General features: G+C 36.2%; 1 protein-coding gene across 5 annotated transcripts in view; it reads right to left on the reverse strand.

The window, feature by feature from the left end:
- The window catches only part of AFG1L (AFG1 like ATPase), a 202,865-nt gene that overhangs the window by 17,711 nt on the left and 170,642 nt on the right, over window positions 1-14,512 (reverse strand). The window contains exon 11 of one of the 5 annotated variants that reach the window (XR_012033745.1): window positions 11,019-11,180. The exons of 3 other annotated variants lie outside the window; for them this stretch is intronic. Coding sequence is in view for 1 of the 2 variants with exons in the window: in XM_072831863.1 (XP_072687964.1) it covers window positions 13,413-13,550 (138 nt within the window). In the remaining variant the exon portion in view is untranslated. Of the gene's footprint in view, window positions 1-11,018; window positions 11,181-13,412; window positions 13,551-14,512 lie in introns of those variants that run through there. One more of the 5 variants, XM_072831863.1, reaches the window with a different exon arrangement.

Genomic DNA, 14,512 nt, shown 5'->3' on the forward strand with positions numbered 1-14,512 from the left:
ACTAACGTGAGTGTGTGTATAACTATTTTCATTGGTTAGTTTTTAAAGAGTTTTTATTTAGAAGGTACTTAATGTGATCCTCTACTGATAACTAACCATACATAACTCATTAAAACCATAAATAACGAAAGAAAATTTATTTCAGTTGCACAAACAACTAGTTCTTTGAAATGACTCATCCAGATATTAGCAATCCAGCAGACACTGAAAAAAATATTGGTGAGGGCAGAAAAATTGCCCAATTATTACTAGAATTATTTTACAAACTCATTTCTTAAAACAATGCTATAACAACCTGCTTCTAATTTCCCCCTGGCAAAAAAGATTTTACTTAGCTAGTTTAAAACAAATGGAAATTTAAACATCATTACAATACCTGATTGTACAGACTACAGAAGGTAATAAATTATGTGCCCAAAGCTGAAATATGTTCCTATCCTGTCTGTTTTCTATTTTTGAATATAATGACTTTAATAAGAATGTATACAGTAATGATGAAGTAATTAATAACATGATTCTACCAAATTCATTGAAACCAGTAGCTGAAGACTAGCACTGGATCATTAACATAATCAAGCCATCCTGAGCATCTCCTCAGTAGAGGGCAGTATTTGCTACATCTCAGTTGGAGGAAACATAAATTCGCCTGGCTGTGAAGATCTAACCAGAAGAAATTTGAAAGATTACTACCAAATTAGGTTCTACACCTACATGTGCATCTGAAAAGAAAGGTCCATCAAGGCAAACTCTTCCTTTGGAAATCAATGTGAAGAGGCATAAAAAGTGATACTTAACACACTACAAAGTAAGAAGAGGCTTTAGAACAACAATTATCTTAAATTTGAGGATGATGACTTCTGGACATGTTAAAATCTTACAAATGCAGAGATTTGTTATTTCTGTTTTGCTTCTCCTTGTGAGAGTTCCTTGGGTCTCCCCAATCCTCTTAGATGTGGATATTTAAAAAGCCTAATCAGAGTTAGAAGAGAAGTGGATATCAAAGAATTATTCTTCCTCCCACTCTTGCTTTCCAAATCATGGAAATACTTGGTGAAAAATGCTAAATCATCTTCTAAAGATATTAAAAAGTTAATGAGAGCAAGGCTGAATGCTTCCCTGTGCTGCTGAATACACAAAGGGCCGAACCCTTCAAACTGAGTAATAGAATAGAATTTTTTACTCCACCTTCTTACCAAAAAGACCACCTTGAATTATCTGCTGCCCAAGTTTTATTAAAATACATACAACATCTGTGAAAGGCTTGAACATGAGTCTACCCAATCTCTAAGCAATTATCCAATCTCTAAATGATTTCTCTGGATCAAGCCTGAAAATAAACAGAAAAATGTACTCATAAAGTGCTCTTTTAACCTCTATAGCACTTGCAGGGTCATTTTTCATTCTGCCCCTAGCTTGTATATAAGAATCTGTGCAAACAAACTGGTCTTGGCAGCAGGAATAGAGCTGAGAAAGCGGTCTGCTGGCATCTTTTGGAAGTTCCTGTATGAAAGGTCCAAGTGCGACAAAGACTTTTACTTCTGATTTTTTTGTCTTCTAACTTACTGAACATCTTTCCCCCATTTGACTGAGAGAAAGCTGACAGCTGATATAATTGTCCAAGAGCCTTGTAGAAGTTTATGACATAGATTTATATATACTAACTTTTCCATTCTAACTTATTCTCTATTTCCTCTTTGCCCTGCTTTTAAAAAAAAAACATAATTCTATTTGTGGGTGTACATATACTTTTCGGAACCAAGTAAGGTATAAACAAATACATGCCTGAATTATTCTTTTTCTATTTATTATTTTTAGAGATGGGGGGGGGGAGCAGAGGACAGGGAGAGAGAGAATCTTAAGCAGGCTCCACGCCCAGTGTGGATCTCAATGCCAGACTTGATCTTACCACCCTGAGATCGTGACCTGAGTCAAAATCAAGTCAGATGCTGAACTGACTGAGCCACCCAGGTGCCCCCTTTTTTCTTACTTCTTTTTAAAACTTTTGTTATTTAGTTTGCTTTTCAAAGGGCATCCAGTGAAATAAATGTAAGAACTTCTGATACTAAACAGGAATACCCTCTTTTGTTAGTTAACTAACTTAAATGCATTTGTATGTGAAATCTAAAGCACAAAAAACACCAAACTCATCGAATAAAAACAGATTTGCGGTTACCAGAGATGGGGAACTGGGAGGAGGGGAAATGGAGGAAGGTGGTCAAAAGGTACAAACTTTCAGTTATGAGACAATAACTTCCTTTTCTTTTTATCTATATGAGAAAGTAGATGTTAACTAAATCTACTATGGTAATCATTTCACAATATCTGTAACTCAAACCATCATGCTGTACACCTTAAACCCTTTAATGGGGAACATATGTCAATTATTTCTCAATAACACTGGGCAGTATAATTTTTTACCTTCATGTAAATGTGAATAATAATTTACATTTTATAGAATTTCTCCATATATATTAAGGCTGGAAAACAATAACCTAATAAAACAGATGAGGTTATTAAGAGCAGAAGCTTGTATATATGTCTACTAAGACCTTCTACAAAGTAACCTCCAAATCCCAAGATGTTATCAATCTAGCAAATTACTTCCATTTTAAAAAAATCTTCAAGGGGGCACCTGGGTGGCTCAGTTAAGCGTCTGCCTTTGGCTCAGGTCAGGATCCTGGAGCCCCTTATCAGGCTCCCTGCTGGGCATGGTGCTTGCTTCTTCCTCTCTCTCCTCCCTGCTTGTGCTCTCTCTCTCTCAAATAGGTAAATAAAATCTAACCAAAAATAATCTTCATGACAATGGGAAAATTGGGAAATTTTAGTTGTTTCTAATGTAACTTTGATTTAGCTCTATTTCCTTCCACTAAATCTCATGATAGGATTTTCCAATCCCATCTACACCCCTCATCTCTTCCATTTCAAAGTCAATTCAGGTGATTTCATTGACTCCTTTCAACTTCAAACTAACACATCTCTACTTTGGCTTCCAGATTTGAATCTTCTGTCTTAGATTTCCAGTTGTTTGTAAGTCCCCTTCTCTTACCTCAGGTATCAGTTAAGGGTCCTGCCATTCCACTTGTCATCCAAACTAAAAACATCAGAGCCCGAGGTGGCTTGTCGTTGGCCCTGAGACCTCTCTCCATCCAATCTTACAGATTTCCCTCATATTCATCTTGTTCTTTCTATCTATCATATATACTTGTTTTAGGGCACAATTGGGAACAGAGATTCAGTTCAATCTCTGTTTGCCACAAGCCATGGACCCGGATGAGGGAAAGCATCAATCTTAGAGGAAGGGCCACATAAAGGCATGATTTGCTCACTAAGCTCCATGCCCCTCTTGGGGAGCTTTATCTAGTGTACACAAAGGCTCCACGTATGGTAGCACCAGTGCCAATCTTATGCAACTTTACCAGATTATCCAATATAGATCTGTTAAAAAAATAATGACTAGTTTGTTTTATGCTGATGAAGATTCTAGTTCAAACTCTACCATCCGGTATGCAAACCCCTTTATATTGACTTCAACCCATCTATCCTGCCTGAGTGCATTCTACTCTCCTACATACAGTCTAAATTCCAACCATGACCCTTAAATTCTCTGAAAAAAGAATTCTGGAATATTGGGTGTTTCTTCCTTTCAGTAGTTTAAAGATGATATTGCACTGTTTTCAGGTGTTCATTGCTTCTGATGAGGGGTCTTTAATCATACCGTTGTTACCCTGGCTGCATCTTTAGTTTTTATCAGTTTGACTATGATGGGCCTAGGAGTTATTTTCCTTGTATCCACTAAGGGTTTGTTGAGCTCCTGGGATCTATGAATTTATAGCTTTTCTTAAATTTGGAAAAACTTCAGCCATTATTTCTCCAAAAATTTTTTCCACCCTTTCTCTCTTTTCCTTCTAGGACTCCAATGATATAGTTTGATGTCTGAAATGATTTCTTCTGCCATAAGGCTCTGCCTTATTTTCCCCTCTGTTGTTCAGATTGTTGCATAATTTCTATCGGTCTATATTCAAATTCACTGACTCTTGTGTTTTCTGCAATTTGGTATTAAGTACATAAAATAAACTTCAAAATTTTTAAGTCTAGAATTCTCAACTTTTACTTTTATAATTTTCACCTGGTTCTTTTTTATAGTTTTCTCTGCTAAGATTTCCTATTTGCTTATTCATTGTCAGCATATTTGTCTTTACATCCTTGAGTATAGATATAAAAGTTACTTTGAAATTCTTGTCTCTAATTCCAACAGCTATATCTTCTCAGGATCAGTTTCTGTCATCATTTATCCTTTAACGTGGATCAGATTTTCCTGTGTCTGTATACAACTAGCGATTTTGGATTGTATTTTAGATAATGAATGATATATTGTTGGAGACTTGGAATTCTTTTATATTCCACCAAATATGTTGATTTTCTGCTGTTGCCATTTTAGCAGATAATTAACTTGGCTAGTCTCAAACTCCAAACTGTCTCCTTTGTGACAGGCAGCAACTGAAATCTCTGCTGAATATTTTTAGTCTTAGCTGTGCCTATGTAGTTCACAGGTTAGCTCGAGATTTGGGCAGTCTCTGTGAAGAATTTTGGGCTCTTCCTCTGTGGTTCTCTCTTTCCACAATTTTCTTATTTTCCAGATGCTATCGTCACTCACTCTTTTCTCATTCCTTAAGCCAGGAATATTGCAGGTTTCTATGAAGTTTTAGATGTTCCATATGAGAACAACTATGATCTGTCTTCTGGCAAAAAACTATAAAAATAAGAAATTTATCAGTGTCAATCCCTTCTTTCAGTGTTGCCAGTGCTTCACTTTCTCCCTGCTTTTGGTTGCTCAACAGTGCCTTCCAGACAGTTATTTCTTAGATTTTGCCCAGACTTAAAGCAATGATATAGGGAACCCTGGGTGGCGCAGCGGTTTGGCGCCTGCCTTTGGCCCGGGGCGCGATCCTGGAGACCCGGGATCGGATCCCACGTCGGGCTCCCAGTGCAGGAAGCCTGCTTCTCCCTCTGCCTGTGTCTCTGCCTCTCTCTCTCTCTGTGTGTGACTATCATAAATAAATAAAAATTAAAAAAAAAAAGCAATGATATAAAGGTGGGTTGGGAACACCTCAGTGGCTCAGTTAGTTAAGCGTCTGACTCGACCTCAGCTCAGGTCTTATCGCAGAGTCATGAGTTCAAGCTCCACATTGGGCTCCATGTTGGGCATGGAGCCTACTCACAAAATAATAGTAAATAAAGGTAGGTTGGTCAAATAGATGCTTCTCTATCATTAATGGAAGTAGAACCCTCCTGAGTCTTCAATTCTCTGAACATACTTTGTAATTTCTTACTTTTGTGTTTTTCATAAAAACACAAAACCTCAGGGGAAGAAAAGATCAAATATTGCCCTCATGATCCCAATTGCTACCCTCACACTCCCTCCCTCTTTTCCCATACCAGCAGAATCTTCAACCCTCCAGCCTTTAAGGCCTACTTCCTCTTTACCTACTTCATGTTGGTACCCTCTATAGCACCTAGAACTACGCCAACCTTCCATTATGTATTCGGTAAATATCTGTTGAATGACTAGAATGAAGTACTATATAATATATAAATGGTTAAGCTCTGTTACCTTACATAAAAGGTCACAAACAATTATGTAGCATGTTGGTATATTTAATCAAGTTTTCCCTCTTGACAGAAGGGCATTCTGAGGAGGAGATACTATTTGCTGATTCAATGGAACATGGTGGTGACAGTCACAAACTTTCCTTGAGTATACTGCCCTACTGATCATTCTATTACCTTATGTACTATGATCCTGCTCAATCTAAAATGACTTTATAGATCATGATAAGAAATCTTATTTTCAGGCAGCTCGGGTGGCTCAGCGGTTTACCACTACCTTCAGCCCAGGGTGTGGTCCTGGAGACCGGGGATAGAGTCCCACGTCAGGCTCTCTGAATGGAATGGAGCCTGCTTCTCTCTCTGCCTGTGTCTGTGCCTCTCTCTCTTTCTCTCTCTCCGTGTGTGTGTGTGTGTGTGTGTCTCATGAATAAATAAATTAAATCTTTAAAAAAACCTTATTTTCTCTGCCTGATTTTTATGGTAGATCTAAGATTTTCATTCTTATTTCCCTTTTCTAACATGTATTCTGTTGTCATTAGGCAAGTATCTTCTGTTCCTTCTGAAACATTCAGGGTTTAGATCATGGTTGAAATACTTTTACTATGCTCATCCAAGTTCTATTCACCTATCACAGTCAAGATCAATTTCCTTCTTAAATCTCATGTCTCCTCACAGTCTTCCCAATCCTCACTATCCTTAATTTTAACTCCTGATGTATTCATTATATGTATTAATGAGCACAACTCCTCAAAGTAGACTGTTACAGCTCAAGCAAATGAAAGAAGTTAGTTGATCACATTTCACATTTTATGGATAAAATAACCCAGAGAGGTTAAGTGATCTGCCCAAGGCCACTCAGCTACAGAGTATCTGGATAAGATACTCTCTTGATTCAGCTGGACCTCTTTCTATCCTACATACTGTCTGACATTTGTTCATGCTATTTCTTTTACTAAATTACAAAATCTTTGAAAGAAACTTCTTATACTTCTTTTATATTCCCCATAACATAGTAGTATAACAATGTGGATGCACTTAAGAAACAGTTGCTGGCCAATGAATCATTGTAACAATCTTGGAAAAGGTGGAATATTACACAACATATATTTATTGATTAACAATAAAAGATAAAAGAGCTAAGTAACGTTTGACCCTAAAATACACAGAAAGCTTACAATTTTTGATACTATAATTCTAGTTTTTCTCAAAATTTTTGCCTGATTTAATATCTTCACCAAGTTATTTTAAGAAACAAAGATAGTATAGTCTAACAATTCTCAAACTTTTTTCCATAAAGTACATTTCAAAGTCACAATATATCTAATAGGATATATCTTACTAATATTCCAATTAGCATGTTCTAAGTAATCACCAATTGAGTCAACTGATCTAATCCAGGGGAAAGGTACTACAGACTATATCAAATCATGGATTTTATGGTGAGAAATAGGAAAACTTGAAAATTAAAAATCAAAGAATTCCTTGATATATAAAGCTTTTTGTTAAAGAAGAGAAAGAGAGAGAGCACCAGTTGGTAGGTAAGCATTAGAAAAGTCATCAGTGGGCAGCCCCGGGTGACTCAGCAGTTTAGCGCCACCTTCAGCCCAGGGCATGATCCTGGAGACCTGGAATTGAGTCCCATGTCAGGCTCTCTGCATGGAGCCTGCTTCTCCCTCTGCCTCTGTGTGTGTGTGTCTCATGAATAAATAAATAAAATCTAAAAAAAAAAAAAAGTCATCAGTGTTAAAACTTAAAGAAAAAAAATCAAACAAGGACCTTTAAGGTACCTATAAAGTCTTATTAATTGATTGATCTATATTTCCTCAACACTTTACAAGTCTTTTCATTGTATAGATCTTCTGTTTTGAGAACTATTCCTTTTATTGTCCTCATTTCGTAGGTGGAGAAATTGAAGCACTGAGATGTTGAGTTACTGTCCCAAGATCACACAGCTAGTAGGTGGCAGAGTCAAGGACTTGAACTTCTTGGTACTCCAGGAATCAAAAGGTGTAGTTTAGGGTTATGATATATTTATTATTAAATCCAAGTCAGACCACTTACTTTAAAATTAAAAACAAGTTCTAATTTTAAAAAGCTAATGATCACTTTAATATTTTAAAAATTAATTCATGCTTCTTAATCATTTAGCAGGTAAATGGCACATTGCTCTCAAAGACCAAAGTAAATATTAAATATTGGTTTGTCTACTTTCTTACAGAAGTTATCTTAAAAGGGGGGATCCCTGGGTGGCTCAGTCGTTTAGCGCCTGCCTTCAGCTCAGGGAGTGATCCTGGAGACCCGGGATTGAGTCCCACGCTGGGTTCCCTGCATGGAACCTGCTTCTCCCTCTGCCTGTCTCTCTCTCTCTCTCTTTTTCATGAATAAATAGATAAAAAATCTTAAAAAAAAAAAAGTGATCTTAAAGGAACACAAAGAGGTGTCTACAACTACATTTAATCCTCAAAATAATTCTACTCCTAAGACAGGGAACATATTGAAGGTGTACGGTTCTCAGCACATTCATTCTTCCCTTGAGATACTCTGGGAATCCCTAGGGGCTTTCTCTCCATTACAGAGACCAGACACATATTCACAGAAATGAAAACAAGCTTTCTCCCTTGAAGAAGCTTCAGGCAGCTGAGTCTAAGTCATCAAAGGCTTGGAGAGTTTAAAATCCATTGCCATGTACTGCATCTCCTAGGGAGCTGATCTTGCCCTAGTTTGGGAATAGAAGGTGAGCAAGACTGCTCAGCCTCCCAATGTGCACTGTAACAGAAAACTTGTCATGTGAAGAAAGTAGGAAGGCGTTCTCTCAACCCAGCTTTTCTTCATTCCTTCTGATTCTTCTTCCCCCATCCCCTACCTTTGCATCATGGAAATAGCCACATTCCAAGTGGCTACAGTTCTCAAATTTCTAATCCAGCCTTGTTTTATGGGCATTTCTGTAAAGTTCTTTTTTCTTTTTCCTTTTAAACCAAGAAAATACAAAGAAAAACATAACAACTTATAACCCAATATATAGTTATTTCCTTGGAAGATACAAATCACCAACTACAATTAATAAAAATTGATCCTTCAATTCAACTTTCAATCTTGCTTTATCTTGAAAAATGTAAATAACACATAAAAATGTTGTTTTAGCTTATTTAACAAAAATATGGGTAATAGGGATCCCTGGGTGGCCCAGCGGTTTAGCGCCTGCCTTTGGCCCAGGGCGCGATCTTGGAGACCCGGGATTGAATCCCACGTCGGGCTCCTGGTGCATGGAGCCTGCTTCTCCCTCTGCCTATGTCTCTGCCTCTCTCTCTCTCTCTCTGTGTGTGACTATCATAAATAAACAAAAAATATATATATATGGGTAATAGTAACTATGAACTAAATTCCTAGAACAAACAATGAACAAATTACTATTTATTTTCAGCATAACTTTCTTGACAAAATTGTAGGATGACAAAATAGTACATCTTGCACTTCACAATTTGGTTGTTCAACTACATAGAAAAATATTTTTATAAAAATATTTAAGGATTTCATCAGGCTTTTCAATATCCTCTTAATTAATAAATATTTCAATTATTTTCTTTTAAAGCTTTTATGGTGCCATTATCCTTTTTTTTCTTCATCAAGTTGGCCAATTTTTATTTGTCAGTGGCTTTGCATGGATATGTTTACTTTTATCTATCTTGTTATGGTGAGGTATTTACTACATCAGACAAGCACTGAATGACTGGCAAAAGACTTTGAAATGGTAAGTGGGGCTAGGTACCAGTATTAAGCTGTGAGAGATGTTTGAGGAAGGGCTACATTTTTAAGTGGTCAGTAATTTGTGACTTATTTCTTGTTATGATAATTTTGCATTTCTTTTTTCTTTTTTAGAGAAAGAGAGTACATGTGTATGGAGTGGGAGGAGGGCAGAGGAAGACGGAGAGAAAGAACTTTAAGCAGGCTCCGTGCCCCATGTGGAGTCCAACGCAGGGCTTGATCTTAGGACCCTGAGATCATGACCTGAGCTGAAATCAAGAGTTGCACACTTAACCGACTGAGCCAACCAGGCGCCCCAATAATTTTGTATTTCTTTGCAACATTATGACTGTGGCAATTCAGATACTGAATACTTGAATGAAGAGGACTCTTGAAATCATTCAGTTTCAGATGTAACCTAAAATTCTTAATTAATTATAATGATCTTCTGAGCCAGGCTAAATAGTGTAGTAAACAAAAACCACTTAGTAAAGAAAAAAACACATCCAACCCCAAGTGAAAAAGCAGGCATCTGGTATGTCTGGGACAGTCCCAGTTTTAGATGGCACAGATTTCTAGGAGGCTCTTAAAGCTTAAGGCTCATTCAACCACACCTGATACCACCATGAAACAAAACCTCTAGCAAGAAGTGAATGGGTTGATGGTCTGTAAAGATTATTTTTGAGCCATGGCTCCTTCCAAGAAAAAACAATATATTTACAGATTTATATATTAGGTAGATATTGGTATTAGTGCCATCATAGATAAAAGGTTTCATAACTGTAAGCCACTGATGTATGCCATAAGTAAAACTAAAAAAGCCCAGATTATTCCCCTCTTCTCACACCTCTCTCCCTCCCTGCTCCAAGAACATTTCCTCAAATCTGCAAAATTAGAATTTTGGAAAACCTGACAGCTTCCTAATTCTTAAACATTTTTTTCTGATGAGACTCAGGATGATATTAAAGAATCTAATGCTTTTATATTATATAATTAAGTGTGTCAACACTTGGAAGATCTATATAAACTCAGTCAACCAATATTTTCCAATAACCACTGCATTCATTCATTCTCTTACAAAATCATGCATGACAAAAGATTTAAAGTTCAAGAAGGAGGGGTACCTGGGTGGCTCAGTCAGTTAAATGTCTGCCTTCAGCTAAGGTCATGACCTTGGGTCCTGGATAGAGCTCACATTGAGCTCCCAGTTCAGTGGTGAGTCTACTTCCTCTCCCTCTATCCCTCCCTTTGCTCATATTCTCTCTCAAAAAAATAAATAATCTTTAAAAGAAAAATAAAGGTCCAGAAAAATTCATGGATTTTAATATAATAGTATATCAAAAATACACTGAAATTGTCTCAGATTCTACACTGTAACCAACATTTTAAATCTATTTCTTGTCAAGTTTTTTTTTTTTTAATTTAAATAGACTCCTTTAGAATAGTTTCAGGTTTACAGAAAAATTGAAAAGAGAGTACAGAGTTTTCATATACTCCCCAATCTAGCTTTCCCTATTATTAACATCTTACGTTAATATGGTACATTTGTTACAATTAATGAACTGATATTAATATACTATTAACTAAAGTCCATATATTGTTCAGATTTTCTTACTTTTTACCTAAGGTCCTTTTTCTGTTCCAGGCTCCCATCGAGGATACCATATTACCTTTTAGTCATCATTAGAGGCTCTTAGGCTCCCCTCTGCTGTGACAGTTTCTCAGACTTTCCTTATTTTTGATGATCTTGACAGTTTTGAAGAATACTGGCCAGTTATTTTGTAGAATGTCCCCTCAACTGGAATTTGCCTGATGTTTTTCTCATGATTAGACTGCAATTATGAATAATGGAAGAAAGACCACAGAGGTCAAGTGCTATTTTCATCCCATTGTATCAAGGGCATAAACTATCAATATGAGTTATTGCTGTTGATGTTAACATTGATCACACCTGTCTGAGGTAGTGTTTGTCAGGTTTCTCCACTATAAAGTTAGTCTTTCCATACTGTGTTCTTTGGAAGAAGTTCTTTCTTTCCTTCTTTCTTTCTTTCTTTCTTTCTTTCTTTCTTTCTTTTCTTTCAGATTTTATTTATTTATTCATGAGGGCACAGAGAGAGAGAGAGAGAGGCAGAGACACAGGCAGAGGGAGAAGCAGGCTTCATGAAGGAAGCCCAATGTGGGACTCGATCCCCTAAGTCAAACGCAGACGCTCAACCGCTGAGCCACCCAGGCATCCCTGGAAGGAAGTTCTTATTGAATTTTCATGTAGCATCAAAAAAAGAACATCCACAATTATCTGATAAGGCTATTAAAATATTTTTCCCATTTATAACTACATATCTGAGACCAGATTTTCTTATATACTTCAACATATCATAATAAACTGAATGCAGAAGCAGAAAGGAGAATGTCCCTATCTTCTAATAAGTCAGATATTAAAGAGCTTTGCAAAAAATATAATGTCACTCTTCCTACTAAATTATTTTCACCTTGGAAAATATTATTTTTCATAAAAATATTTATACTAATTTGATGGGTTGAATATAATGGGTTTTATCATTGTTATTTTAAATCAATTATAAATACTTGAAAATTTTCTGTTTTAACTTCTAATACATAGAGTACATACTGAGAGAGAGAATCCATTAAACAAAAGCTCTTTGGGTTTCTCAATAATTTTTAAGAGTGTAAAGAGGTCCTAAACCAAATAGTTTGAGAACCACTGGCTTTAGGGTTAAGCTTTTGTAGACCAAAATTGAAAGAGCCTTGCTCAAAGAAAGTGAGCCAAAACTGAATTCTAAAGGCTTAATGAGTAAACGGACTATACCTAAATTTTCCTTATTGAAAAATGTAATTTTTACACCTGCAGAAAATTGTTTCCTCAACTGATAACTGTGCTCACAAGTAACTATTTGCAAGAGTAGTTTGTTATTTGCGTCTTAAAAATAATGATAGGTAGCCAGGTGTGTTTGTAAAAAGTCTAAGCAGAGAAATATATCAGTTAATGCATATGCATGGGTATATACACGTTCACTGTCAACTTCTTTCTTGTTTATTAGCTTTCTTCTTTGGTTTTTAGTATTCAAGGAATGGAGATCCATCAGATATGTGTTTTGGCCTTCATCTATTAATCTTGATTGTATCATATTAGTTTATATGTTGTTAGACTTATAACTGTACTTAACAGTATCTCTTGGGGAATTTTTAAAAAACATTTTGCTTCTCTATCTCTATTTTATGTTTTATTTCATTTCATGTATTCCAACTGAAACCACTGGTTGGGAGCTACTTCTGGTTTGTGTCCCGTGCCTGGTACACTCTCAGTAAATACTAAAGGATGAATAGCTTTTATCTCTACTATTTGGCCAAGAGTCAAGGCTGATGGTGTTTGGATGCCAACAGTGGTGATTAGCATCAGGGAATAAGGGCATTAATCACCAGAACTGAGGCAGCCCAGGAATCTCCCTGGCCCTTTACCTTCCCAGCAAAACCATTCCTGCAGCACTGGAGCATTGCTGATTTATGCGTGCCATTTCCCAAATATGCTGACCTGTGGCAATACCATGTCCAAATAAGGCAGCAGCCAGCCTGGCTGAAGCATAGGAGACAGGTACAGCAGAAGTAAGATTACAAAGAGCTTAGTAGAGAATAGATCAGATCCTTATAGGAAGCATGTGAATCCAATGTCAAAAATTATCCCTAAGTCTTTTTGTCCTCTTTCCCTCCTTGAATTCCTCATCAACCTTTAAGTTAAACAGTCATAATCTTGGTGTTGAAAGGCATTTTGAAAGTATTTATCCATCTGTTCAAGCAATCTTGAATCCTCCCTACAAACTCTAGTCCTTTAGCTGCCTTGCAATTTATGGCATGCAGTTAAATGTGTGAGAAGGAATTTAGGAGACATGCAGTTAAACATAACATTTCAATACACATACCTGGACCTAGCCTGTTTCACACGGGTCCCACGAATTATATAAAAAGGGTGGAATAAAATCTTGTGATTGATCTATACAATAATTTGATTTAAAAAGGTAAGATTTACACTAGTAATCTTTTACCTGAATTTATTTAATCATTATTAAAACTTTGTAAATAAAGGAAAAAGAATTCTCTGCAACAGTCTTCCTCCCCACCACCTCCTCAGAGTAGACTATAAAGATTTGGGCCCTGAGTAGAGGCCTTTTCCCAGCACTAGGTATCTCCTGAAATAATGAACACATAAAAAATAAAAATACTCAGTGTCTGCTCCAAGAGACCATCTATACCCAACAAATCTGTCCCTCCTCTTTCCTCACTGGGTCCGCTTCTGTGGAAGAAAGAGGAGCCTCATCTTTTCAATATACTAGATTTTTCTCAAATTTATTTCTCTAGCCAAGTACGTATAACTTAAATGGAAGCCTTAATAAGTTATTAGGACCTTGATGAAACCCCACAGAAGTGTGACGGGTACATATTACCCAGGATGACTTTCACTACTACCAAGGATAACGTTTTTTGCCCTGTAAGAGGATCTTACTTGATCTTAAACCTTACTGATTTGAAGTGCTTTATTTCTCTAATAACAATTGTAGATTAGATTCATCTCTCTGGTTTAAAAACTACAAATTTATACTGGTTAAAAGTAATCAAGTCATTTGCTTTTGAGAAAAGTACTCACAAAATGGCTGGCAGCTATAAATAAAGACTTACTCTTCCCCCTCACTGAAAAACAATCTTTTTAGTTATTTTAAACTTTAAAAAAATAATAAAAAAATAAAACTTAAGATAAGTCAGAGACCACTTACAGGACAGTTGAGAAATTATGCTTAAAGTTATGTATAATTTGGATTTTTCTCAAGATTTACAGTCAATAAATATATTGAACATCCACTGAGTAATGAGAATTCCAGAGCTTTTAAAAAACAGAATTCATATCTATAATGAATTTGCAATCAAGGACTTTCTCATATATATGAATGTACGTGTCATATACATTTTTTCTGTTGAATATATTATTATATAATATAGATGACACAGTTATAGAAATTCACTTTCTTCGTTGCCCAAATAGATCAGAAATGACAATCACAGGTGGGCTAGAAATTCTTTCATGTCATGCTTCCTTAGATCATAGTAGTATTACTTCATCTTCTTTGCCCCACACACTAACCTCACCTCAATTTAG

The sequence above is a fragment of the Canis lupus genome, chromosome 7 (assembly GCF_048164855.1).
Source record: "Canis lupus baileyi chromosome 7, mCanLup2.hap1, whole genome shotgun sequence".
In the NCBI taxonomy this organism is placed as follows: domain Eukaryota; kingdom Metazoa; phylum Chordata; class Mammalia; order Carnivora; family Canidae; genus Canis; species Canis lupus.